General features: G+C 43.5%; 1 protein-coding gene across 1 annotated transcript in view; it reads right to left on the bottom strand.

The window, feature by feature from the left end:
* Positions 1-12,925: 12,925 nt before the first annotated feature.
* Positions 12,926-27,868, bottom strand: part of TBC1D30 (TBC1 domain family member 30) — a 43,641-nt gene continuing 28,698 nt past the window's right edge. The window contains exons 9-14 of the mRNA XM_056847210.1: positions 26,251-26,356; positions 16,623-16,729; positions 16,320-16,459; positions 15,482-15,676; positions 15,247-15,303; positions 12,926-13,820 (exon numbers count right to left, since the gene is read on the bottom strand). Of these exons, the coding sequence (XP_056703188.1) occupies positions 13,039-13,820; positions 15,247-15,303; positions 15,482-15,676; positions 16,320-16,459; positions 16,623-16,729; positions 26,251-26,356 (1,387 nt within the window). The 3' untranslated portion in view covers positions 12,926-13,038. The remainder of the gene's footprint in view (positions 13,821-15,246; positions 15,304-15,481; positions 15,677-16,319; positions 16,460-16,622; positions 16,730-26,250; positions 26,357-27,868) is intronic.

Genomic DNA, 27,868 nt, shown 5'->3' with positions numbered 1-27,868 from the left:
GAGCCTAAACTTGGGCATGGAGTATTCCAAGCACAAGCAACTCCAAAGTCATTAAAATAACTCCCCACTGGGGCATTTTGGCTCATGGAAAAGGCATTGGAAGGGAAGTCCCCTCACCCACCCGCCCCCCATGCTGGTGTCCTGATTCAAATTAGCTCTTGTAGTAATTCCTACAGGTGAAGCCACTTGGGTGGGGGAACCCAGGCCTGGCTAGTTAAAAAACACATCATGCAGTTTCGCCCTCAGCCACAGTCTGAAGTGATTCAAAACACACCCTATAATCCAGATCAGGGTTCCACTTTTCCCTACAAGATTTTCAGAAAGTGAGTGGAACCATTGTACGGCAAGGCTAGTTATTGGCTGCCCACATTAACATTAAAGGGTTTTCAATTGGAGGAGCTGGATAACTGGTAAACACCTGGGCTGTCCATAGTCAGCATCCTTAAGTCAGTGTGTGGTTCCATGTTACCCCTCACATTTTCCTTCTTCCCAGGAGCTATGAAAAGTATTCCATTTGGCTCCACCTCATGTGGCAGCCATTATGGGGTAGTACTCTCCACCCCTAGATCACGTCTGGATCTTATGGGTCGCTATTTTTTTAATATACTAGCTGTGGGCTGGTTCTTTCATGCACTTCCTAGTGTCTAAGAAGACATTGCAAAAGGACATGGTATAAGAGAAGCCAACACCATTAGGTGGTATAATTAAGGGCCAGCTTTATTTTATCAACACAGTAAGGTAACTGCAGCAGCCAAGGGCAAAATTAACCCCATACTAAATCACAAGAGTTGGCAACTGATATGATGCAGAAGAGTCAGGCCTCCTCCTCCATATACACATCCCTGAATTCTGGGCAAAGCTACCCTGGCTCCAAGCCCTGACTGGTCAAGTTGTGTCCTGCCCATGCCCCTTCTTGCTAAGCATTTACTGATACTTGGAGAAGGTGTGCTATGTCCTTTCTCCCTAGCTGCAAGGTCTTTGGGTCAAGAATAATGCAAACCACAAGAAGTTCCTGTCCCAGTTCTATGAGAGGCACACTAACCCTGACAAATTTCCTCTTCATCCTTCAGATGAAATAAAGCTTTATACATAGAACTTAACACACTTTGCTCACATTAAAATTGCAACCAGTTGACCCATTAGAGGCTGGAGAAGTCCCTGCATGATTATCAGAGAAGGGTAGGCTTGTGACCAAGCTGGAAAGGCAAAAAAAAAAAGCCCTACTTGGTCCCCAAGAAATTTCCAGCCTGCACCCTTCTCTGAAAAGTTGCGAGGGTGGGTGCCTTGTCTGGAGCCAGCCCAAAGAGGTGGGGAATGGCACGACAGTGCCGTATAGACACTCCTCCTATGCTGCTCCCCTTGCTGTGCATGTGCCCACATGGGCATGCCCATGCCTACCAGTTTCCTTTCATGGGCTACCAAGCAAATCACGCTACCCTGCCCTTGCCCGTTGGAGGGGAGGGAATTGAGTAGCATTTGCATGGTGCTTTCCCCTCGCTGAATTACCACAGTCCTGATTGAATCTGGCAGGAATGATGATGTCACAGCCTTCAAGCACTACAGTTTCAGTCCCTTCACTCTTATCTCAATCTCATAACTTCCTTTCTCCCCCACTCCCATCCCACCAGAGCTTCCCTACAAGGCTTTATAACACAAGGTTACAAGAGATCCTCTGCTTGCTTTCTTGAGTCTTTCCTCAAGTACTGCATTTGCCCTAGGATGCCACAGTCGCCTCACTAATGTTGGTTTTGCTGTGAAAGAAAATACCTGCAAACACCTAGGGGCTGATAGAGTACCTAATGTCAGTGCAGATGGTACCGTCTTCCACTGGAAAAGGACCTTATAAAGTTTCTCCCAATATGACAGTTGTATGAAGAAAATAGACTCTGGCAAGTTGAAGATGGAACCATTTCTAACTCAATGCTGCATAATACTCCTGCCAATCGCATTATTATTTCTCTAAGCAAATGTAAGCAGAACTACCCTAACTCTTTGAAAATCAGAACAGTGGGATGACACATGCTTAAGTTCAATGCATTTTGTTACGCCAACCAATTCCTGTAACATTAATAACTCAGAGCCAGTGTGGTGTGATGATTAGAGTTTTGGACTGGGAGACCCTGGTGAGAATCCCCACAGTGCCATGAAAGGTTGTTGGATGACTGGACCAGCCATGCATACCCAGCTTAACCTACCTAGCAGGGCTGTTGTAAAGATAAAATAGAGGACAGGCAAACAATGTAAGCCACACTGGGTCCCCATTGGGATGAAAGGCTGGCAAATGAAGTAAATAAATCAGTCAATCAATAACTCCAGAGTCTTGTCAAACGGATGACAGCAGTGTCATGGGAACATACCTAAGGGCTTGTTTATACATTATGACTGCTACATTTTGGCTACTTTTACAGCCACTGCAATGGAAACTTCAGGGGTAGAGATTCGGTATATGCATGCATAAAACAACAACTCTTGAACACTGATTCATGGAACTGTAAAATATTATTATTGCAGTAGTATTTGTTAAGAAAATATGTGAGAAGGCAGAAAATAATAGGAAAGGTAAAAGGAAAATAGTGTTTGTTTTTGTAGGTTGTCACAGTGAACTAAGATTAAGGCAAACTAGATTACTTTATGTAGAGGGAGGCATAGATTTAGGTCTGGAGCAAAGAAATAAAGTATACCACAAGTCCTGTTTCTATCGGTACAGCAACTGCTCACATGTTAATTTTTCTCCCAGTTTCACCAACTCCAACATAAAAGAGTCTACTATTCCTCTGAGCCTGATTCCCAGATGGCAAGAACACAGACAGCAGAGAAAGACACAAGCACACATACATATGGTAAAAATATAAGAGTGTAATAGGTCGGGCATTTTTGTGCAGGGTGGAGTAGACGAGAAGTCACTTCTCATCTCAGTGTGGTTTCTGCAAGTATGTCCACTCAACGTCTATTATAGAAAGGATCGCATCAGCGACTGAGCCATTCCCATCTAGTGGGTAAGGGTTTAGTGATCTGAACTAGTATCTTGGACAAATGCCATGTTCCACCAAGGAACTGGGGGGGAGGGGGGAAGCACTGACTCATGGGGGGGGGAGGAAATCTAAGAATGATCACATGTGGAAATAATTCAGCTTTAAAAAAAATCACTATCTGGTAGTTTCTAAAATATCTCCCCTCACAAAGGCCAAATGCAGACAACCTGTTTTTGCTCCTTCTTTCCCCCCCACCTCTTTGGACTGGCTTTTCTGCAGTAGTAATCTACAACCACTTAACTGCATTATGGTGTGCAAACCGCTAAAACAGATGAGAATTAAGAAATTGCACACCTTTTCCAATAAAGCTAGTGTAGTGGATTACTGCTGCAAGAAAATGAAGGAGCAAAATAATAATTTTTTAAAAAATAACAGGTGGTCTGCATTTGGCCTTTGTAAGATATTTTAGAAATGACCAGACAGTGATTTTTAAAAAGTAATTATAGAGTTTGGCTGTATAAGGGTTTCCCCTGCACATGCTAAACTACAACCTGTTTTTGACAGGCCCTAGCTAAGCCTATGAGATGGCAGCCTTGGACTTCTACACCAAAGTCTGAGCCTGACAGCTATTGCGTCCACAAATGAAATGTGGAGACGAGGTTCTATAATAACTTTCTTCAAAACCACCATCAGCATGGTCTGGTAGGCACAATGCTTCTATGTAGTGGAAGTTTAGCATAGGTTGTACGGCAATGGTTTGGGTCTCACATATCTTAGGGAGCACCTCACCCCAGATGAGCCTTCCAGGTCTTTTCTGTAAGTAGTTTGCATTCTACCACTTCATAGTCCACCTGTTGTCAGGGCTGGTAGTCAGCAAGCAGATATCGAATATCTACCTAATGAGATAGATCAGATACACTCTGGAAACATTTACTGAAAGAGCTGCAAACCAGTTTTATTTTCACAGCCCTGTGCGTGTTTACTTGGAAATCTCACTTATATTAAAAAAGCATGTGTCAGATTTAAGCTTAACATAATTTAGAGCAATCTGTTTTATTAAAAAAAATCATTTGGGACTCTTATATTTTTAATGTGCTGGAGCAACTAATTGTTCTTAAATATTGCAAGCCTGCTTATTGTCAGTAGAAAGGGTATGTAGTAAAATGACAATATATCAGCTTTAAAAATATGGGGAAATTGCAAAAAGAAGCATTCAAATCACATGTACAAAGACTACTCATGTTCCACCTGAACACATGTAAAACTTGCTGCAGACATATGAATATCTGGGGCCACTGGACAGAATTCAGCTCCTGTCAGGAGCTACATGTCAATTCTTCAGAATGACTGAGCAGGACGACTCATGAGCAGATTTCTGCAGATTTCATAGCAAAAGCATCAGGTCCTCTATAGTCACCAAAAGGGTTTCCTGGCCAGCCTTTTTCCTAGCAGGTTCAGCTGATGAAGTTTTTCCCCTCCCTCTGTTTCATGGTGAGAAGGCTTTGGCTGCTTAAGTAATGCTTGTCACACAGCTTGGCACAGAGGACTTGCCAGAAAAATGTCACTTTGAAGCAGATTTCTTTTGAGGCTTTATGGCCCAGTCTCATGAGCTACCAACTACATTTGGGAAGGGCGTCTACCTTTGGAGCCTGATTAACTTCATAATTCCCATAGTTCCCATAGTTCCCAGTGGTCTTTGACTAGAATCCATGGTAGCTAAACAGATTCGAAAGTGGTTTAAATCTGTTGTGTTGACACACAGACACACACTCCTTATATGTTTAGGATGTAATACAACAGCTGTCTGTATCACCACAATGTTTTCAGTGGGCAAAACGGCTACTTCTAGGCTCTGTACTTGAGAGTTCATTTACCTTTTGGTATTTGTGGCAAGAGTTTAGTGAAGATTATGCTTTAATCTTAATACTACTTTGCTTTTAAAGAGGACTTTACAATTTAAACTTCGCAGTTATTTCCATGAAATCCAGCACTCTTTCACAGCAGCATAATCATAGGCTTTCAGAAATATCAGCCAGGAAGGTATGTTACTATGGCCACTTCCCTGTGTCTTTAGCATAGAAAAGGTTTGGGAAAACTTTCATTACATCAGTATATACCTTCAGAAACATCACTATTTTGTTGGCTGCATAGTGGCTTGTATGTGGATCAATAGTGGCATCTAGTGATCAAAAAGAAAAACTGTCATTTCCCCCCCAGCTATAAGCTGCCTTATTTCTCCCCACCTGTCACCCTCCACAGATACACTTTCTTTGCCCCTATTATCTTTGAAATGAAAAGATCTATATGTGAAAGTGTCTGAGCAAACCAAGGTGTGAAGGATTGTTTGCTTCAGGAATAGGGCAGTAGAATAGTATACTTCTCATATTGGAGAGAAGGCAACCAAGTTCTGAATTATTGCTGACTACCCTAGCATTGGAAGATGAATTTAGAAAGCATGGCTGAGAGTAGCATATAATAATAAGTAAACCATTGAGATGGGCCATTGTGTACTAGCATACTATTTCCAAAACTTCACACAGCACTATTTTAGGTTACAAGAGTATCCTTTCAGCTGACATACATATTACCACTCCACTCATTCCCCATAGAGAAAGAAGAAATACATATCACATGAGGAGAAAATATAAAACCTCGGCATTTTATGCATGGCTGTTACCCTTGCAGTCACCCCTCCGATGACTTTGGATCTTTGTTTTGATTATGCATGATGTTTCCGACCATCAGAGATCACCTCACTCCCCCCTGCATTTTCTTGCGATTTGTCTGTGTTTTCAAATTCGAGATAAAACAGCATGCATAATCAAAACAAAGACCCAAAATTGTTGAAGGGGTGACAGCGAGGGGAATAGCGATGTATAAAAGACCCTCGACACTCCCATCTGTAGCAGCCTTTGGCCCAGCGCAAGGGCTTCTGCAAGGAGCATAAAGCATCTCTGTATAGAACACAACATATACCCTACATCGAAGGACTTCAACATTCCCAGATCCAGGTCCCACCTTTAACAACCCGCCCAGGCAACAAGGGAACCACTGCACTGAAAACATGAGACTGAAATCATACGGTATCAGCAATATACAAGCAGAAGGAGGATTTTTATTGGTTATTGTTTCTTTCCACCCAACAAGCAGTCTTTTCCCACCCTCTAGGGTTGAGGCGTTCACATGGACAAACAACCAATGTCAGGGGAACATCATCAGGAGAGGGGAAAGGGTGAAATCGCCCCTCCTCACTCTTCCACAAGCAAAGCTCCACTGACAGAAGAGGGAGGAATGCAGCTTTTTAACTCCATTCTTATTGGAGCCCCTGCAAATTCATGGAGCTCTTGGTGCATGCAGGTCCAACAACCCCAGGAAAACTTTCCAGGGATTGGAATGGGCTGCTATGAAGACTGGAATGCTGAAAATATCCATGATCCTTCTGCTGACCAATGGCTGGCCCAATCCATTAATGATTAAATTCATATAACAATCCATTAATGATTAAATTCATATAACAATCACTTTTTCGTACATGAACACAAGCCAAATGGAATGTGGCAATGCTCCAAAGAGGTTATGGTTTTCAATTCTTGAATGTATCATAGAAAATGCATGACGGAGAAAGCAAAAGGAAACACAGCAAGGAAGAAATGTGACCAAGTAGTCACACAGCTTGCATTCAGCCTTGCACATTCTTACTCAGAAGCTCCATGGAACTGAAATAAGCTTATTGTTGAACAAGCATGATGGGCTTTGCTGCTTTAGCAATCAAAGCTTAGTGGTCCGCCTGAGCGATTGGGTGGGATTTACAAAAACTCTCCCGTAACTTCTCTCCCCACCATCCAATGCTTATGCTGTGGACCCTCCCTTCTACCAGAGAATGGTCATCTTTCTAAAGGAGAGGCAGCTCCACATTGTGCACAATGCACTGGATGCCTGACTGGCAAAAGGAAGCTTCCAGTGGGAAAGGCAACTCCATTCTACAAGCACATGAGCACTTGTAGGTGAAGCCAGACTTTACAAGGGAGAGCTTTTGCAAAGAGGAATCTTTCCCACTTCTTAGTGATCTCACCTTGCTGTGCTTCTCAGCAAAGAGTGGCAGGGAGTGTGGCATCTCTGTTGTCTGTGTGTGCATACTAAAAATAAGAAGTTCCAATAATAACTGAAAAAATGTGACTCTACAGGGGCTCATTATTCAGCAGAGGTTCCTAAACCATGAGGTAAAGATTGCTTCATCGTACAATTCAAGAGTCCTAGCAATATACATGTCCATTCTTCACCTAGGACTACTCATCATGCCAGGCATTTGCACTAGTTTGCAAGAGGAGGCCTTTGTTTTACAGTAGCCATTAATATCTAACCAGAGCTGTTCACTGCACATCAGCGCTGCCTTGACTCCGCTCTGTTCATGCGCAGCAGATTATCTGTCTGCACTCACTGAAGACACTCAGGAGCTGGTATACATGAATGGTCACCATGACACCTATGGGCAAAACTGTACATCTACAAATTTGAATCTAGATCAATTTCTCAGAAAAACACCCATGTTGGATTTGAACAATTATGAATTCGCCTATGAGTGGAATCACCCCCTTCCTTCAGCAGCATTTTTGTGTGAATGCAATTATACTTTCCTGCATCACACAAGTGCATAGTAGTAATACAAGCAGAGTGAGAAATATTGTCGAAGGCTTTCACGGTCAGAGTTCATTGGTTCTTGTAGGTTATCCGGGCTGTGTAACCGGTTACACAGCCCGGATAACCTACAAGAGTGAGAAATGTTTTTTAAAAATAGGTCAAGAAGAATGGCCTATCAGAAGTAAGCTAAACACCATACACATTGGTGTGGAGCCTACCCCTACCCTACCATCAGGGTTGCTAACCTCCAGGTAATAGCTGGAGATCTCCTGCTACTACAACTGATCTCCAGCCGATAGAGATCAGATCACTTGGAGAAAATGGCAGCTTTGGCCATTGGACTCTATGGCAAAGAAGTCCCTCCCCACCCCAGGCTCTGCCCCAAAAACCTCCCGCCAGTGGCAATGAGGGACCTGGCAACCCTACCTACCACTTCACTGAGCAAAGTCTATTAAAATATATATTGAGCCTTTCCTTTTAGCTCTAGTTTAAAGCCTTCCTTCAAGTTAAGTTGAAGAAGCACACTTAGGCTGAAAGAAGGCTACTTGCAGGATGTCAGATCTATCCCAATATAAGCAAACAATGAAATGGAAACAAAATATTTTTTTAAAAAAATCCTGTGGTACAGCCTGTACTGCCAGAGCTATCAGTGCAATCCCAAGCAGTTATACCCTTCTAAAGTCTATTGACTTAGAAGGCTTTCTGGTTATTGACTGTGCTGTATATGCTTGAACCAGTCAACAAGAAGCAGTAGGTGGCTTACAGGCATTTTAATTAAACTCAGCATGTCATTGTCTCAGCGTGACCCTACTTCACGAGGCTGTTGTGGGAAGGATAAAATAAAGGATGTTGTAAGCTGTTTTGGGTTCCCAAAAGGGATAAAAGCAGGGTGTAAATACCTAATAAGAAAGATATTTTAATGGCTATGTCATGACCCTTCTTAGAGGGAGTACATGAAGCATCATAATTATAGCAGTTCACATCAATTTGAAGCCCATTATAACCTTTGAACTATTTAACTGAATTTTCTGTTCTGTTCCTTGGAGGACAGAATTGCAGGTACATTTCAATCTTGATGATAGAAATTGCATAGCCTGTTAGTCACATGTTTGTGGCAACGGTCATTTATGCATGGGTACTTGGACTCACGTTTGTGGGGGGGGGACTCTATTGTTCCTTGGAGTTCTGCACGAGTTTTCCGTCCATTAGAAATGACCTCGCTGCCAGCCTTCGCAATGTCTAGGTCTTCCCATTCCTCTGTTAACCTGACTCTTCCCTCTCCCCTGAGCTCAGCCCGGGTTAAATCTCTATGCAGAAGGCAAAGCACAGGCCAGAGGGAGTCTGCTTTCTCTCACAGCCAATCACAAAGCAGTGTGTAAACTGGCGGGGATTCAAATGCTTCCTGCGAGCTCTTTCTGAGCAAAAGAAAAGCTTTTTAAAACCGAGGCTTGGATTTCTCCCCTCCCCTTTCTTTCAGATTGCTCCATTTTTTGGTTTTTGTTCTTAAAATGTTTTTTTATGTGGATGTTGGGTTTTTTGGGGGGAATTTTCTCTCACAGTAAGCACTAAAAGTAAGCCAATTACAAAGCAGCATTTAAAGGGGTGGGACTTGATTTGAGCTTGGAGAGAGCTTGGTGCAGAGATTCCCAACTGGAAAGTGTGGGTCCACCAGCAACGAACCTCAGGTAAAACTCCCATGTCTGTCAAAGCACCTTGTAATGCAGGAGAACTTGCTGCCCCTGATGACAATACTTGTTGAAATTCATTAAGTAGTTTAACTGAATTAAAAAACAACAACAACCAAATCACCTTTCCTCTAAGCAATTTTTGGTGCTACCTTCCTTATTATGTTATCCTCAAGGATATACAAGCTTCATTTTGCTATCTAGCTTCAAGTCGCAGAATACTCTCTTTGAGAAAGTTATACAGATTATTAAGTATTCCAGTTTACTCATGCTATACACCACTAAGAATGGTTTCCAAAGTCATCACCTGGTGTCAAAAGTGGTAGAGTATGTGGGAACTAGTTACTATTTTATTGTAGGCATAATAATGAGATTTCTTATGTAATAAGCACAATATCTGACATATCCCCTATACTAAGGAAGCACGCCATCACAAGTTTTCATGTACACATTTGGAAAACTTCAGTGGAACTCATGTGCTTATATCCTTCACCATAATGGAGGGATAATTATGGGCTATGCATTTTATTACAGTGGCTGCTCTTTCAGAAGTGTTTGCATATAGGGGATCTTATCTAATTGCAAGGGACCAGAAGACACTCAATAACGAATTCCTAAAAATACTATTATGGATAATGTCCTACTGAACCTGCACAAATTGGATGCAGTAATAAGGATACCAATGAGATTCACAAAAACAGACAAACAAGCTACCACAAGACATCACTTCGTACATCCTGAATATATTTGTAATATACAATAATATCTATTGTACACTGTATACATTAAGGAGAATACAATGACCAAACTAATGAGAGAGATAAAGTTTAACATCAAAGTATGGTAAACACAGCACATGAGGGAAGGAAGAAAGAAGGTGGGGGGAGGGAGAATGGTAAAGTTATTTTAGTCACATACCAGCCAATGGTAACAGTGATGGACACAGAGTCACCTAACATAGTAGGGTAAAATGAGAAGATTCTTCTCACTGCAGCAGCTTCAGTGCCCGTGCAGACTGGGAAGGTGGAGGGCAGCAGCTCAAAATTGCCATGCAGAAATTTTATGTGGATATTGATTTTCATGTTCAAGGTGGATCTCTGCACCCATGCACTAAAGTGAATGGGATCACCTTACAAAATTTCCCATCGCAATGACAAGGGTAAAAGAAATTCAGAACTCTTGCAAGCATGGTTCATCATCAGTCTTGGATTTTAATTCCCTCCCCTTATAATTAGCTTCATTCATTATAGGGAGAACATAATCCCTATAGAAAATTGACAAAACTATAAGCTTTGAAAACAAATCAGAAAGATGGAAAATTTAAATACCCTGTGTGGGATTATGGGCAAGGAGAACACTAATTTAAGATTAAAAAAAGGAATACAAAACTGAGTTTGGGTTAGCACTTCAGGTACAAACCTTATAATGTTTACATTACATGGAATGTAACTTTTCAAATATACTCAGCTCATTATTGCAATGGGGCTGGGTTGCAAAGAGCTATTTAGGATTTCCACAACTGGATTTTTTTTTTACTTTGTCCTTTGAAAAGCACACACACACACATCCATCCCTGGCATGCCACCGACTGCTTTTGTGGCTTCCTCACTTTCAGAAATGGCCTGCCATGCCACATGTAGGCCATTATTCAAATCACGAAGCAAAAGCTACCTTGGACAGGGGTACTATCTACACAGTTCTTTGGACCCTGGCCAGTTTATCTGCTCATATTTGACTAGTTTGTATGTACTCAGTTGATATCCTAAAATGTAAAGACAAAAAGGCATACATATTTGTAACTACTACATAGTAAACTACTTACAGCAGCGGCATAGAGAGTTATCTTATTTTCTATAAGGCTGCAACACAACCTGAACCAGCTGAGGCTTGCTGGATGAAATACTCTCTCAATTTCCCTGCTCCTATTATGTGTCTGGTTTTAGGCACACAACTGTTCTAAGCAGGATAAGGAGATTCTGTTTCACTGCCATCCATTATCACAAAACAGTCCTCTTTTCAGGGCCATACTTCTCTTATTGCACATAATGTATGTAGTACTTTGCGAGTCTTCACATTTGTGTTCACAGCCACCCTGTGAGGTAGGCTCCTATTATGTTCGTTTCAGATGCAAAATAAACATGCAAATATAGCTTCCCCCAAGCCTGCCTTGTCATTCTGTTCACTGGATCCCACTGTCTATTAATGTTTAACAAGGCTGTATTGATAGTCCTGTAGTTCTTTAGAAGGACCATAAATCCTTTTGTAGAATGTACTGCTAGGTGGGTAAAGAGATCTTATTCTTAATTCTACTTTCATATGTACTTGTTTGGCTAACATGGAAATAAAAAATCTCACATGCCATGGTGCTTGTTGAATTTGGGCATTTTACACAATAATACATCAAAGAAAAAAAATCAGCATTCTCTCTTTCTAAGAAAATCTCAACTTAATTCACGGAGGCAGGCAACCTGGCTTGGAAGAAGTTGTTTAAAATTCCTCATTACTGAAATAGGCTAAAAGTAAATCTTTAGGATACAGACATGAGTTTTTCCTTAACTGGGAATCTCACAAAATAGGAACACCAAAAGTCAGGGAAGCATCAGAGCCATGAACATGACATTAAAAAGTGACATCTTATAAAAAGGCTTACATGATGTCGACTAAAAAAAATGTTGCCAAGAACTTTAACAGAAAATTCACTACCAGGTTTAAAATATCTACTTCTATAGTTCCATGGCTCACTAAAGGTCACTGTTTAGTCAACCAACATTAACACCTTTTCATGCCGTGATCAAAGCCAGGGGTGCCCAACATGGTGCCCGTGGACTCCATGGCACCTGCTGAGACCTTTTCTAGTGCCCGCCAAGTGTCTTTAGAAAGTAGGTGGGGCTTTTGCCCAGCAAGACTTCTGATTGGCTGTTCAGATTTCTAAAAACTTTGCTATGGAAGCAGCTGCCACCACAGCACAATAATCTTCACTTTGTGACTTAAGGTAAGGTGCGCCGGCCATTTTGTGGCTAGTTCCACCTCGTGCTTAAGGTGCACCAGCCGCTTTATGGCTAGTTTCACCTCCTGTGGCAGCCATTTTTGGCAGCTACTTTGTGACTGTGCTTACCACACTGTGTCAGAACTCTAAAGGTGCCCTCAAGCTCAAAAAGGTTAGGGACGCCTGATCTAAACTGATCATTATATCAAAAAAGTAGTTAAAAGAAACAGCTGCAATGCTAGACTGGAAACATTAAACACTCCTAGTGTGTTAGCTGCTCAAATATATTAGGCAAGCAATTTCAGACGGCAAGCAATTTCTTTTTAATATTATAATCTGCCTGAGTTTCAGAGCAGTTCCTCTAGGCATTCAAAAGGATCTGCCAAATAAGCCAAAAGGTCATAAAAGGTGACAGTCATAAAATGATTGGATGTTGAAAGAAAACAAGAAAATGTTCCTGCCAGTACTTAGCCAGCCCCTGGCAAAAACCAGGAGAGAGAGAAAAGAAGCTTGCCACAGGTAATATGTAAGGAGTGGAAACGTTTCCCATGCTGCAAGTCAATGTTTATTCTTCTAACATGAAAACCATGTGTGTTACCACATGCCTCCACTGTCCTACATTCTAGAAACACAGAGGGTTGTTAACAATTCAACTTCAGGTGAAGAATTAAACTAACTCAGAAATTGCTTTGTATCCATATGCATACATAATACAACCTATAATAACAGCAATAATCAAACATCAACAGTAAATACATCATCGATTCTTGGACCCACTGTTACCACTTGTGGGCTTGTTAAAGCTTCGACTCATCTGTGGGAAATGTACAGTTGGGGTTCGTTCAGTTGGACCATAGAGTCCTAGATTTCTGGCTGCAGCTGATTTTCTGAGAGGCTTGACGCTAGGGAAAGGGCTAAAGACTTGCGGCTTAGAATTGCTAGCTTGGGGAGAGTTTGCCGGTGTTCCATTCTCAGTAGGCAAATGCAGAAACTCGGATATTTGTGTTGGACATGATAGACTCAATACAGATTCGGTGTCATCATTATTACTTTGGGTAAGTTCCAGTGCTTCCAGCTTCAGCTGAACCGCTGAGATGTTGCCATTAGCATCTCTGTAACTTGGTTCAGGAGACTGTCCATCAGCTTTTCTGGTTGCCCTAGCGTCTAAGTTGCTCTTATCCCTTGCCATAGAGTCAGGTGTGCTTGGAGTTTCTTCATTTGCATTGGGACTAATGGTTTTGCCACCATCACTCTGTTCCTCTATTAGCCCAATAGTATCCCCATAACCCAGCTGGCCTTTGGCTCTGGCTATGTTCTTTCGGTGTACCCTCATGTGAGTGCGCCATGGGGAGTTAAGCTTTGCTTTAATATCTTCGTGAGATCCAGGCAAAATCTTGCCTCCTGCATGATTTGGGATGTGAATAATAGCATTCTTGGCAGACAGGTTAGTTGGCTTCATCTTCTTACCCAGCAGAAGATGATTGATCACTGGAGAATGGTTTACCTGAGAGGGCAGAAGACTGGTAATTGGACCCTTATCTAAAGGGAAAAAAATAAAAGTATTTTGTTAAGATGCCAAAAGAGGGTAATGATTACAAATCTTTAAAACCCAGTTTGATGCCATTTCTGATCAGGTTCTTTTTTAACTGTAGGACTTCTTATAGAGGAAAGTCCACTTATGCTATACAACATACATAAAGTTCAGAAGCCAAATATTAGGATACAGATTTCTTCCCATAAAATCTTCACTCTTAATAGCTACAACAAAGACATTTAAAGACCAGCTGCAAAATTTCCGTTAATTGAAAATATAAAGTGTACAAAAAATGGAGAGTTCAGAAAGTTGTAGGAAATCAGTGCAAACACGTTATACTTTGTTTTGAGCCAGAACTAAGAAAACCTCCCTCTTATTGTAGCACAAATATCTGGGTAATCCTTTAACAAAATTGATTGTACCACCTATCCCGAGAACTCTGTTACATAAAACCAATGAACAACCTAAAGAAATCCACAGCTTCTTTTCAGGGTGAGGGTGACCAATGTAGAAAGGGAAGTGTGTGAAATCATATACACCAATAAATAAATTAGTGGATTAGATAACCAAATCATAGTTTTAAGTTAGTTTCTTTTCAGAGAACATCTGCAGAAGAAAGAATCAGTGTTCTAATGGCAACTTAATATTTCTGCTTTATCAGTGAGATTTAGTTTACAACCACCAAGCACTGAATGGTCATATCATGCTAGGCTCTGCAGTTTAGTCTTTACCTCGTGCCAACAACACAAAGCCTTTCCTAAGTAGACAGCAAGCAAGGATGCAATCTTATAAAGCTATCATTCAGCAAACTAGCACAGTATCCAAGACAGACTATTTCCCATCTGATTTTCCAGTGACAGACTGAGAAAAAAGCAACAGATTGGAAAAGATATGTAACTGGATAAAAGGTTGTAATTAGTGAAAAGGGGTTCTGGCAATCCTGGGAAATGAATGCTTTTTTCAATGTTCTGGAAACCAATTGCTCTATATTTGCCAGATTAAAAATTGCATTTGATTGGAAAAATGCCGTGCCCTGACTGTCCAGGCTTGCCCTAACTTTTCTTTTGGAGTAGTACAGACGGATGTGAACAAGATTTCAGACCTTGCCACACACCAGCAAAGGGGAAAGAGCAAAGCAGAATGACAGTCTGTTTTTCTGCCCACAGATAATACTGCCCTAAAGGATACCAAATTAGCATTGACTGTATCCACACCTGCTTTCACATACACGTATCTGTTGGATTTAACTAAAGGTCTTTAAACAATGGATTAGCACAATACAGAAATGCATTTGTAGATCGGACAATGAAGCAATCATCTAACTGGGAAATTTAGGTGCTTGTATTCCAAATCCAAGGATGCCGTAAGCTGTTAGTGAAATAAGTGAAACCAATGCTGTATACCCAAGTTAGCATAGATATCTTTAAATACCATTATTCAGCTGGTCCCTGGGATCTAACATGAGCCCAGGGTCGTCATCTTCAGACCCTGATAAAAGAAAAACAAAAATCTATCATCATGTTTTACGTCAATTATATTCTTCCAAATATGGCTTCATTTATTCTCTTCGTCCACTTCTTCCATGTATGAGACTGCACAAACATGATTGGCTTCACCTTTCACAGAATTGAAGCCAACTTGCACCAACTTAGACCTAAGTCCTTACCTGCTCTGATGTAAACCTGATGAACCTGTTGCTGCTGCTTCTTCTTTATCCGGGAGTATTGTTTCTTCAATGCATTAATGTCTGTGGTCATTCGTTCCATCATCATGCTGTTAAAAGCAGCATGGTACTCGCTTCGACAAGAATCTATCGCTCCAGGGCTTAACTCTGCAATGTTACTAGAGCCCAGACTTTGTTCTTCATTGTGCTCTATACATAGTAGGAAAAATTATTATGAGATAATACACTAACAGCCCATTCCGGGAGAGGGGGTAGATCCGTGGCAGCCAGGAGCGGTGCAGCCGCGCCGCCTCCTTGGAGGCTTCCTGGCCACTATGGAGAAAATAAAAGAATTTAACAAAAATGGAAAATGGGGGGAAATGCCCCATTGCAAAAAGTGAGGCTGTGCCACCGAAAAAGAAAGCGCAGCCACACTGCAGCTCAAGGGGCATTCCCAGGGCGAAAGGGGTTTGGAAGTGTGAAGAAAGACAAACAACTGCCAAAATAATGAACTGCTAATGTCTACCTTCCTACCTTCCCTGCACACAATACTCAGTTTTGTGTGCATTTTCCTGATCTGTGAATAAAAGTACTACTGTGATCAGTGCCAAGAGTCTCTCGTGGCCACTAGAACTCTTCCTTCTGGTATTTAATTACGGTAAGCCTGAACTGCATTAGCTCTGCTGGGATAGGGGGCAACAATTTTGCCTTGGGGACCAGACTGATTGGCCCCACCCATGGCTGCAAAATTTTAACCACTACAGCAAGGCTGTGAGATGAATCCAAAGAAAACTGGCTCTCTCAACACTACCACCGTGCTTACAAAGAGAGCAATAGTTACCTTTGAACTGCTTTTGATACTTCTGTAGTTCTGGACTCAGAAAGCCACTGAATGGTCCAAGGCAACCAATGGCATTGGCAATAGAATCTTCATCATCAAGGTCATTCTCCTCATCACTGTCTCTAGTTTTGCCCAGACGACTAAAAGAAGAGAAAACAGACATGATGATCCCTTGAATATATGAACACACCATAATTAGCTAAACTATTCATCATTCCCAGGTAAGTAGTTGAATCTGTCATCCCTTTTACCTATACATGCCGGGTTTGTACCATAGAAGGAGACAGGGGGAGAGAAACTTACCCTGCAGTTGATTTAACTGAAGCTGGGAAAGGAGTGATGTTGTAGGTATATTTCTCCCTTAATTCTGCTAGTTGTGGGAAAGGAAACTGGGCCATAGAATAAACAATCTAGGGGGGGAAAGGAAAGACTGATTATTATGGCTCTTAAGAACAGTGCCTTTAAAAGAGCTTTCCCAAACTGAAGATGGTTTTCACATGCTTGCAAGATTAGACAGTGTATTTTCACACGTGTTGACAGGTCATGTTTGATCGTTTTAATGACGCAACAGGTATTTCCTGCAGGAAAGACAAAGAACCAGCCATGAGAAATATCTAGTCAACTGCCAAAACAGACAGAAGAGGTAACAAGAGCATTCTGATGAAGACCGGCAAACATTTCAAGTATGATGGACGTGGCTTGATCGAGCCTTGGTTACTTACCAGTGAAGGCTCCTTCTGCTCTGGGAGACGAAGGCCATCTTCAGCTCGGGTTCTTGTGCTTGCTTATCTGGGAGGCAGGAAACAAAACTGCGGACCTTCCTGTGTCCGGGAGGAAGTAGCCCCTCCCCTCTCCTATTACTCCAGTATTTCTAGAGCTTTGACTTTAAACCCTGCAATATTTCTTTTTTTTTTTTTTGTACAGGAAGACCGGACTATAAACAAGGAATAACGGATAAAGGAAACACGAATAAACAATGGCAAGATGCCAACTTGACAACATAATAAACAACAAAAGCTATTAATTCTGTGTTGTGTCTATTTGTTGAGGAAGGTACTGTAATAGCGTAATGCAAATTTAGGTGTAGGAGGTACTAATGCTCTTGATTGGGAGGGGAAGATGGCCTTCGTCTCCCAGAGCAGAAGAAGCCTTCACTGGTAAGTAACCAAGGCTTGTTCTCACTTTGAGAGACAAGGCCATCTTCAGCTCGGGACGTACAAGAGCTTATGAATCTGGGGGGGGGGGCGATTAAACCTCCTTCACACACTGCAGTACCTTTTTCCCAAAGGTAGCATCTGCAGAGGACAGCAGGTCTAGCTTGTAGTGTCGAATAAATGTAGAAGACAACGACCACGTGGCCGCCCTGCAAATTTCCTCTACTGAAACCCGTCAGGCGAAGGCAGCCGAGGTAGCCGCACTTCTGACGGAATTTGCTGTGATATTTGTGGGTACTGGCAGGCCGGAGGCTTTATATGCCTGAACGATACAGCTTTTGATGTTGTAGCTGATGGCAGCTCTGGACATCGCCATACCTTTGTTTGGAGCCATCAATGTGACGAACAGTGAGTCAGAAAGCCTAATGTGTTGAGTATGCTTTGTGTAAATTTTTAATGCTCTTCTGAGATCTAGGGAATGCCAAGATTTCTCTCCTGGAGACGACGGATCTGGGTGAAATGTTGGAAGGACAATGTCCTGTTCTCTATGAAATCTCGTGTTCACCTTCGGTATGAAAGAAGGATCTGGTCGTAGCACTATATTTTTATGGAATATGCAAAGATGTGGAGCTACAGACAATGCCCCCAATTCGGAAACCCGTCTGGCCGAGGTTATGGCTGTTAAGAAGAGAACTTTTAATCTGAGCCACTTCAGGTCTACTGTCCTGAGGGGCTCGAACGGAGGCTTAGTAAGGGCAGTAAGGACTGTGTGTATCTTCCAAGTCGGAAATCGGGAAGTTCGTGGATGTATGGAAGACCCTTGCACAGGTTGTTTGTGATCGTCCACCATGACAGAGTCAGGCGTGTTGTCTTGGGAAGAATGAGGCTTCTGTCTCTTTTCTTCATGATGTCTTGTTGGAACTGCAAGAGGAACCACTGAAGCGGCTTGGCGTGGAAGCGCGCCCAGGGTACTGCAGGGATGCAGGAGATCATGTGCCCCTGCAGCTTGGCAAGGGTCATCAGTTTGGACGAGGACGACCTGATGACCTTCTTGGTCAAGGCTGCAATCTTGAACACCTTGTCCAAGGGTAGAAAGAGAGCGTTCTGAGTGGTGTCTATCAACACCCCCAGGTGTAATAGTGTCTGAGTAGGCTCCAGATGACTCTTTTTCTGATTGATCAGAAAGCTGTGGTTTGTCAGAGTCTTCAGGGCCAGGGTAGTATGTGCTATGCTAAGTTCTTTGGATGGAGCACATATAAGGATGTCGTCCAGGTAAGCATGTACCTGGACCCACTGGGCTCGCACTAGGGCTATCAAGGCCACCAGGACCTTGGTAAAGATCCTCGGGGCTGAGGAAAGCCTGAAGGGCATGGCCCGAAATTGGTAATGAAGGTCCTGGAAGGAGAACCTCAAGAATTTGCGATGCGTGGGATGCACAAGGATGTGCAGATAGGCCTCGGTGAGGTCTATCGAGGTAAGGTAAGCGTGGGGACGTAGAGCCTCTTTGATGGATTTCAAGGTCTCCATCCTGAACCGCCTCTTGATGACATACCTGTTGAGGAACTTGAGGTCCAGGATGGCCCTCCAGTCCCCATTCCTCTTGGGGATTGTGAAGAAGATCGAGTAAATTCCGTAAGAGCATTCTAACAGCTTTACGGTTTCGATGGCCCGAATGTTTAAGAGGTGGTTTACCACCTCCACAGTGCGTAGGCGCTTTGTTTTGGATAGGGGTCGATTAAAGGATATCATGCGGTCTGGGGGAGGACGTGCAAACTCTATTTGATACCCCTGGAAGATGACTTGTGTCACCCAAGCGTCCGACTGGACGTCTGACCAAAGGGTAGCGAAGTGCGTGAGATGCCCTCCCACTGGGAGAGAGTTGGCGTCACTGTTTGGCTCCCTGGTAGGAGTTAAAATTTTGTCTGTCGGAGTTGGGCTGTGAAAATCTGGGCCGTGAGAAACGGCCCCCCCTCCGAAAGGAGCTCCTGGGCTGCGACCACCGGCCCCTTCTCTGGTCATTGCGAAAACACTGGAGTGTATGAGATGATCTAAATGACCCAGAGGAGCCCGTTATCCCTGCGGAAACTCTTGGGCAGGGCCTTCTTTTTGTCCCTCATTTCTACGAGGATGGAATCAAGCTGGTCTCCGAATAGTTTGTCTCCCTGGTAGGGAAAACCCATTAGTTCTGCTTTGGAGTGGGTGTCCGCCTGCCAAGGGCGGAGCCAAAGAGCTCTGCCTAGCGACTATAGCCCTAGCCAAAAAGGACAGGGTGTCCAAGGTAGAGTCAGCAAGGAATGTGACCGCCTTGAGGACATGGGACACCCCTTCCAGCACCTTCCTGTTGTCCTCAGGAATCAGCTGGTTAAGTTTTCTTGTCCAGACTATGGCAGCTCTTGAGATAAGGGCAGAGGTAATTGATGCACTAACTGCCAGTGTAGAGGCCTCATTGGCTCTTTTAATTGCAAGTTCTGCTTTCCTGTCTAAGGAGTCTTTTATGGGGCCCATGCTGTCTCTGGCTACCACGTCATATGAGTGAAGCGCCACGACAGGAGCCTCCACCAGGGGAATCTGGAACATCTGCGCAGATGGTTTTGATAGAGTATAAAACTTTTTTGAAACCGCAGCGACTTGCTTTGAAGCCAGAGGCTTATCCCACTCAGCTTTAATAAGCGTAGAGAAGTAATCTAGAACTGGTATGGTTTTAGAAGGAACATTGTGTCTGTGAAAAAACTCTTTCGCCCCTCTAAGTTTGTCTGGATCCTGAGGCTCTGAGACCTCTGCCAGATCAAGGGCTGCTAGGGATTTAGAGAGAAGAGATGGAAATTCATCTTGGGGGAAAAGCCTAAGCTGTTTCTCCTCCATTGGGGGAGTCTCTTCACCTGAAGAGAACTTGCCCTCCTCTATTTCATCTTCAGAAGATTCTGCAGACATAGACACATTAGTTTTGGAAGGCGGAGGAGCTTTTCTGGCCGCCTTGGTTGGCCAGGGAGTTCCCTCCCCCCCTTTTGGAAGGTTGGGTTGGAGGTTGCCAGAGGCGCCTTCCTCTCGAGTAAGCCCGTCCCCTTGTAAGGACGGCGCCGGGGATACTTGCAGAGCCTGCAGCCCTTCCACAAACACACTGTGTACCAGCTGAACGAGCTCTGCTTTAAAAGCTAGAAGTCCCCCTTCTCCCCCACCCATCGCGCAGTTGTGAACATTACCAAGCGCCGCCACCGCCTCTCCGGCCGTCGATGCTTCTCCCACGCAAACTGCCACATACGCAGCCGGCGTTTGCTGCACTGGGAGAGCGGCCGCCATGAGCTTACTCCCATGGGCTGTTGTGGCTGCCTGAGGCGTCCCGTGCGCCGCAGATGCACCGTGGCGCAGATCTGCATCCGCCGAAGTTGTGGTGTTCCGGGTAGACTCTGGGTGGAGTGGGGCGGGGAGTAGCCCGGAGCGCTGTAACAGTAAGGCTAGAAGCCGCGCCACTTCTCTTCTTGTGCGTCAGGCTAGCAGCCTCACCTTGATTTTTCTTCTTTCTCTTCAGCGCTGAGGTAGAACCTGCACTTGCGGTGCCCTTATGTTTTTTAGAGCCCTTGTTTACATTACTTGAGGGCTTGCGCTTTGTCCCTGAGGGGGAATCTGAAGCGTGACTGCAGGATGGTTCGTCCAGGCTGCCATGAGTAAGCCCGGCACTAGATGTTGGGACGAGATATAGTCGTCTCCTCAGGCCTCCGCCATTTTGTTTAGGCGGGAAACTTAACGCCTAGCCGAAGTTTGCGGCAAAAGTGTTCTGCACAAGGCAGAAAACAGATGGGGACAATAAGGACACCGACACACAAGGGACTAGACAAATTCACACTTATCGGTCTAATTTTTAGGTCTAAATTCTTATCTTTTAGTAGAGCGGCAAACAAACTCTGCTCTCCCGTCAAAGGCAGGAAACAAAACTGGAGTAATAGGAGAAGGGAGGGGCAACTTCCTCCCGGACACAGGAAGGTCCGCAGTTTTGTTTCCTGCCTCCCAGATAAGCAAGCACAAGAACCCGAGCTGAAGATGGCCTTGTCTCTCAGAGCGAGAACATCATTTGCTGCATTCCAAAGAATTTGTTTTCAGAGCAGAGGATGTATTCAAACCACCTTGACCATACTAAGAATGTATGCTTTATCAATACTCTTGGGGGTCTAAGAATTCCTGAACAATCTGATCTTTCTTTTAAAGAATAATCCTATACCAATAGAAAACTTTGGTTAACACAAAGATTGTTAAAGAACCTCTTTTCTGAATCACCATCACTTTGGGCCAAATTAGAAGTGAGACTCTCCTGTAATTTTGTTACCAATTAGCAGCCCCTGTAACAGGCTTCTCGTTAGGAAAGCATTCCTTATTAAAAAGACAAGTGGAAATGGAGGAACTCTGACTGTTCCAAGCAACGTATTAACCACTAAATCACAGGGCTATTCTGAGACAGTTATTCCCTTTGATACTCAGTCTCTATAGGTTAATAGCCCACTGACTGAAGAGGTCAGAAGTTTATTTATTCCAGGTGTCAAGTGAAAAAGTTATATCCCAACCAAAGATCACTCATGATTATCTTTTAAGATTTTTATTTAAAACCAATCTAATCACTATTGAAATAAATGATAGAATCACAACGATACAAAATATATTATGTACTTACCCTATCTATTTTAAGTTTAAACGATAAAATACAATTTCTGAGCTTCTCACCAAAGTGCTTTCAGAAATATTAGCATCATGCAGCCAGCATCTAAGAGATTGTTTTGGGTATGGCTATCTTACATAGGCCAAATTACATAAAACCCACATGATCATACCAAAACCTTCCAATTTGTCACTTCTGATCATATGAGGTAAGCACTTCTCTGAGCTTAGAAGAAATTTTGCATAGAAATATATGTATCTCAACTGTGAACTATTAGATCAACTTGTTCAGAGATTTCTGGGCAACTGTCCATTTATTCAAAGTTATCGCTTTTCCAAAGATGGAACAGTGTGAATACAGAACTGAGAAAGAAAGATCTGTACATATTTTGCAAATGTGAAAACTAAAACAAATTGTCAGGCCTCCTGTTTGTTCAATTAATACCTCTAACAGACAAGGGTCTGCAACACCTCCTTGTGATGGTCGGGGGGAAAGAATGGCAGAACAGATTGGCTTTTATTCACAGAGAACATTTCATTTCCAGTGAAAGAAAGGAAACAACAATATATTCAGACACACACGTCCAGGAAAATACAGGTGCCCGCCGCCCAGCTGGGCGGCGGGGGCTTTGAACTGATCCGTGCAGCGCCCAGCAGGCCAGGATGCTAATGGAGAAAGGGACGTCGCAGTGCCGCGGCTGGCTGTCGAGGGGCCGCTGAAGGCGCGTGGCGTCCTGAGGTGGGGGGTGGGCCGGGCCGTGGGGCGGGCTCGCTGGGACCTTGCTGGGGGCGGGATGGTGATCTTCCTCGGGAAGAACCTGCCTTTCCTGCTGGCGCTCTTCAAGAAGAAGAGTGAGTGAGGGGGCGGGAAAGGATGCCTGGCCCAACCCGCCTGACCTTTGCTGTCCGCGCCGACCCGGAGCGGGGACGACTCTGGGCTCCGTGCACGTTTAGCCGGGACTTGCTGGGGACCTGACTCCCCGTGCCACTCACTCTTCTAGCTCCGGCTTTGAGTTCTGGGCTGGGGAACAGTGCCTCGGTGCGGTCTGGCCCAAAACAGTGCGTGCCTGGGGGGGGTGTCTTTGGATCCGGCTGTCCCCCCTCCTGGTTCGGTGTGGGCGGCGCCCTGCCTGGGAGCGTCTCCCACTTTTCCCAGGCTCAGCAGAGGCAGGATTCCGCCTATTGTTGTCCCGAGCCTGCCGCCCTCCCCGGTCTTGCTGAAGCCAGCATGAAAGCTGGCCCCCCCCGCCCACCTTTCGGTCTGGGGCGCGGGGGGGGGGGAGATGGGTGGCTGGGGCAGTTCTCGAGATCAGGGGTTCCTCCCTGGGCTCCCCTCTGCAGCGCTTCTGCAGCCTCGCTTGGCCTCCTGGTCCCCTCTCCCCCCCCCATATTTTGTTTTTCTCACCGGCCGCTGCAGGCAGACAGAATGAACGGCATCTGATTTGGCAGGAACAGGAGGGGGTGTGGCTGCCCCTGCCCCCCGTTTTCTCCCCCCCCCCGAAAATGCAAGGTTGCTCTGTGCGACAAGAAGCAGTTTATCCAATGGTTAGAGCTGGTCCTGAAACGCCTAGGCTTGACCTCGGAACCCCAAGTTCTGATGTGCTGCCTGGGTCCCCAGCTCACCAGATTTCCTGAGGCAAGCCGGCTTTCTGTCCCTGAAACATGGTTATAACAATGCTGGTCTACCTTACAGGGTTGTTGGAAGGGTTACTGGGACAATATTTAGGCTGGATACAACCTATTTATTTATATTTAGGCATTATATTTATATGTAGGACATTTTGGAGGACACTGATTCATAGGGTCGCCATGAGTTGGAAGCGACTTGACAGAGCTTAACACACACATATTTAGGCAGCCGCTCCCCATCTTCAGGAGGGGGAGGGGCTGTGGCTCAGTGGTAGAGTATTTGCTTGGCATGCAGAAGGTCCCAGGTTCAATCCCCAGCATCTCCAGTTAAAAGGAGTAGGCAAGTAGGTGATGTGAAAGACCTCTGCCTGAGACCCTCTGAGACTCACAAACTGGAGGTCAATTCGAACACTTCTACACCAAATGGCGGCAAAAAAGGAACTGAGGGAGGAGGGACGCCCCTCCCATTGGGTCACGTGGTGGTTTGGGTGGGAAGGAACCGCCGCGCTCTCCCAGGAGGGGAGGGGCACCCCCTCTGTTTCTAGGAGGCTAGAAAAATGTTCCACCGAAAGGCTGGCCTGCACAGTCCCATATGTGGGGCTGCACTGAAGACTGACAATGAAAGTGGGGTGCCCCCGTACAAGTCCTTGAGGGTTTCCTGCCATTCAAGTGGGCCTGGTCCAGTGGCTGGTACCACACAACTGGGCCATAGTTTTCCGAGGTAGATGTTGCTGGGGGAGAGGGAAAACGTAAGACAGAAGGAGAGATCATGTATTGTCGAAGGCTTTCACAGTCAGAGTTCATCGGTTCTTGTAGTAGGCATCTTCAGAGGAGTAACACTGAAGGACAGTGTCTCTCCTTCAGTGTTACTCCTCTGAAGATGACTGCCAAAGCTGCTGGCGAAACGTCAGAAAAGAAAATACCAAGACCACGGTCACACAGCCCAGATAGCCTACAAGAACCGACAGATCAATGTAGTTTGGCTGTTGGGTTGGAAGGGGAGAAGGAAGCAGGAAAAGGGGAGTGGCTATGGGGGCTTTCAGGAAAGAAAGACAAAATAGTGGAAGTGGTGGAAATGAGATGCCTCCTGCAGCTTCTTGCGGGTTCTCCCTTGTAATGTATATGTTGTGTCTCACATATCTGCTCAACACCTGCAACTATGAGAATAAATAATGATACTGGGGTGTTAAGAAATAAAGACAATACCACAGCCAATCCAACACCTACTCCCCTTAATTAATTTTGATTATTTTCACTACTATGTTCACTACTATGTTCTGTAATGCTTTCTTCAGGGACGAGGACTCAATAACAGCCCTGGAAATAATTTATACCCTCTACACGAACAGCAATCTGTTCCATATGAAGTCTCTAGATCAAAATACCATTACTTTCACATGTTGCCAATTTCCAAAGACTCAGGTTATGAACAAAAAACTGTTGTTGTTCCAGCAGACTAGCATAGCCACCTTTTTCATAACTCCTTCAAAATACTCGATATAATATAATGAAAGGATTAGCATTTGATTTTAAAATAGCTCATCATCAAGTGACCTTTCACATGAAGAAACTAACAAGATGAAACGACAAAGAACATAAACCACACAAAATTTAATTCTCTGTGAAGATTCTTCAAGCTCCCACTGGGCTACCCCACATGGCCAGTGGGCTGTGTTTTACTTGATGTGCAGGCTTGTATTATTATAGACATGGTGCACAACTTGAATTATTATCCAAAGTTTGCCTTCTGTTACATATGAAAATACATCTTTATAAACCTTAAATTGGTCTCAACTTTACTGAAACAGATCTTGATTTCCCACATCAAACCATCTAGTTGCATGAAATACAAAACAGAATATGCAGCAAGGTTGAATCATACCCTTCTCAGTATACAAATGAAGAATTGCAAGATACTATTTCAATATCTATGTGGGTAGTCCCCCCATTTTAACAGCACCGCAGTCTTGCGTCATTCGCAAGCTTCTTTCTTTCTCTTAAGCATTCTTACCAAAGTTGGGTGGAAAGTTAACTGTACATACCTGAATTATGTTAATAATATAACACTCTGGTTCAGTAATATTTAGGAAAATGCTTAAGAATGAATGAAAGCTTTTGTTTTAATTTTAAAAAATTATTTAGATCCCACTTTTTACACCAGTGAGGACCCAAAGTGGCCTATATTACAACATCCTTTTCCCCACCTCTATTTTATACTCTTAACAGCAACCAACCCGTGACATAGGTTAGGCTAACAGAGAGTAACTGGCTGAGGCCACCCAGTGAGTTTTCAAGCTCACCCAGAGAACTTCCAAGGTTTCAAGACTTGGTCTCCCAGATCCTAGTTGAACACTTTAACCACTACCGACTGGAATGAGATTATTCCGTTTCAGCTTTACAGTCTAATCCTCAGTAGAGTCACATCTTCCAAGTCCATTGAAGTAATTGGTTTTAGAAGGACGTAAATCTGTTTTTGATTACACTGTTAGGCAGTGCTTACTAACCTGCATGAGTTCGTTGCTGTCAATGAGGTTGTCTTCCAGCATCTCCTGGGTTAACCTTCCCATGGTGCTATAGAATTCATCTGCAGTTTCACAACAATCTATCTGCCTGCATCACAACACAAATATTTCCAGCATCATGTTATAATCACAGTATATGTATAGCATTGCCTCTTATGTTATGGAACAGCTGTTCTACAGAAAGCAGCTAAACATTAGGAAGGGGCAGATATTCATAAACAGCTGTTTTCAAAGATCAAGAAAGCAATCTGTATTTGTGTGTTTCAGCACTACTCCCTATATAAAAAGGAACATGTCTAACTTGAAAGAAGCCAGTTTTTCAAGAGAACAGGTCAAACAAAGCTTATTAGGATCTTCCACTCTTACCTCTGCCAGTATTAACCACAGCGATTATTAACTGTGATTGTGGTCGTTTACTGCTTATTAACGAAGTCATAAGCATATACATATAACAAATAGATGGTTAACTGTGATTAACTGATCAAACCAACCATCTATGCTGGCAAAAAAGGAAGTGCTTGAGCATATGGAACAAAGGCAATGGGAGCAGGGATCTCTTATCAAACATTTTCTAGCATTTAAAACTTATATGAAGGAAAAGACATGTCTTGTGCCTGCTCAGTAGTTTTCCAATTGCAGTGCCTGTGTTACCTACCAGATCTGCATGAAATCTGGTTTCATCTTTCCACTTGTTGTTAAGTACCGTGTGAGTGAACCAGGCCCACAAATCTCCCCCCAAAAGTCTCAAGATGAGACCTGTTAACATCTTAGAAGAAAAGCTGAGCCACTTTCTTCACATTTGTATACTCTAAACATTGATTAAATTTGGATGGCATGATTTTGAGACTATGCTGCTTAATATAAACATAGATCCAATGCAATGGAAGAGCAGTCTGGAAGCCTTAATGCCTTCCTCTATTGACTTCCACAGCAGAAGAACTATTATTTTTTCCCTCTCCAACCTTGCTTTTGTTAGATAGCATTTGATTGATCTTCAGACAGCTGAACTCCTCAGAGTGCTCTTAAGAGGTCAAAAAAAAAGGGCAGCAACAACAGGAATTCAAAGCAATAATACTTAAAAGTAATAAAAATGAAACATTACTTAGCATTCAATCTGCATCATCTATTTCAGCTGGCCACTGCACTCTACAAATTATCATTTTGCCACAAATTCCTCAAGGTAAACATCCTTGACTGCTCTGACAGTGGCAAGTGAAATAAACAGGCAAGTTGACTTTGGTAACACAGATAATATGCAATTAGCACATCTCAATGGTTTATGGAGGTCCTGAACCAGATATTCTTCCCCTAGAGACTGAAGCCTATCTCTGAACAATTTCTAGAAACAATGCCTGACTCTTTTCAACTCGCTTTCAGTATCCAAATGATGCAGGAGTAAGAACAGAGGAAACCATGCAAACATCAACTGTTGATTTAATGCTCTTACAGTTCAATCCTAAACCAAATTACACCCTTCTCAGTCTAGTAAGCCAATGGGTTTAGAATATTTTTACACTGCAAGTACATCACTGCTTACCAGAACCTTTGGGACAGAGAAGGGTACAAAATGAATTAAAAATGCAAGGCATTATATTTTAAA

The sequence above is a fragment of the Euleptes europaea genome, chromosome 3, assembly GCF_029931775.1.
Source record: "Euleptes europaea isolate rEulEur1 chromosome 3, rEulEur1.hap1, whole genome shotgun sequence".
Classification (NCBI taxonomy): Eukaryota; Metazoa; Chordata; class Lepidosauria; order Squamata; family Sphaerodactylidae; genus Euleptes; species Euleptes europaea.
This window is presented reverse-complemented; position numbering and strand designations above follow the sequence as displayed.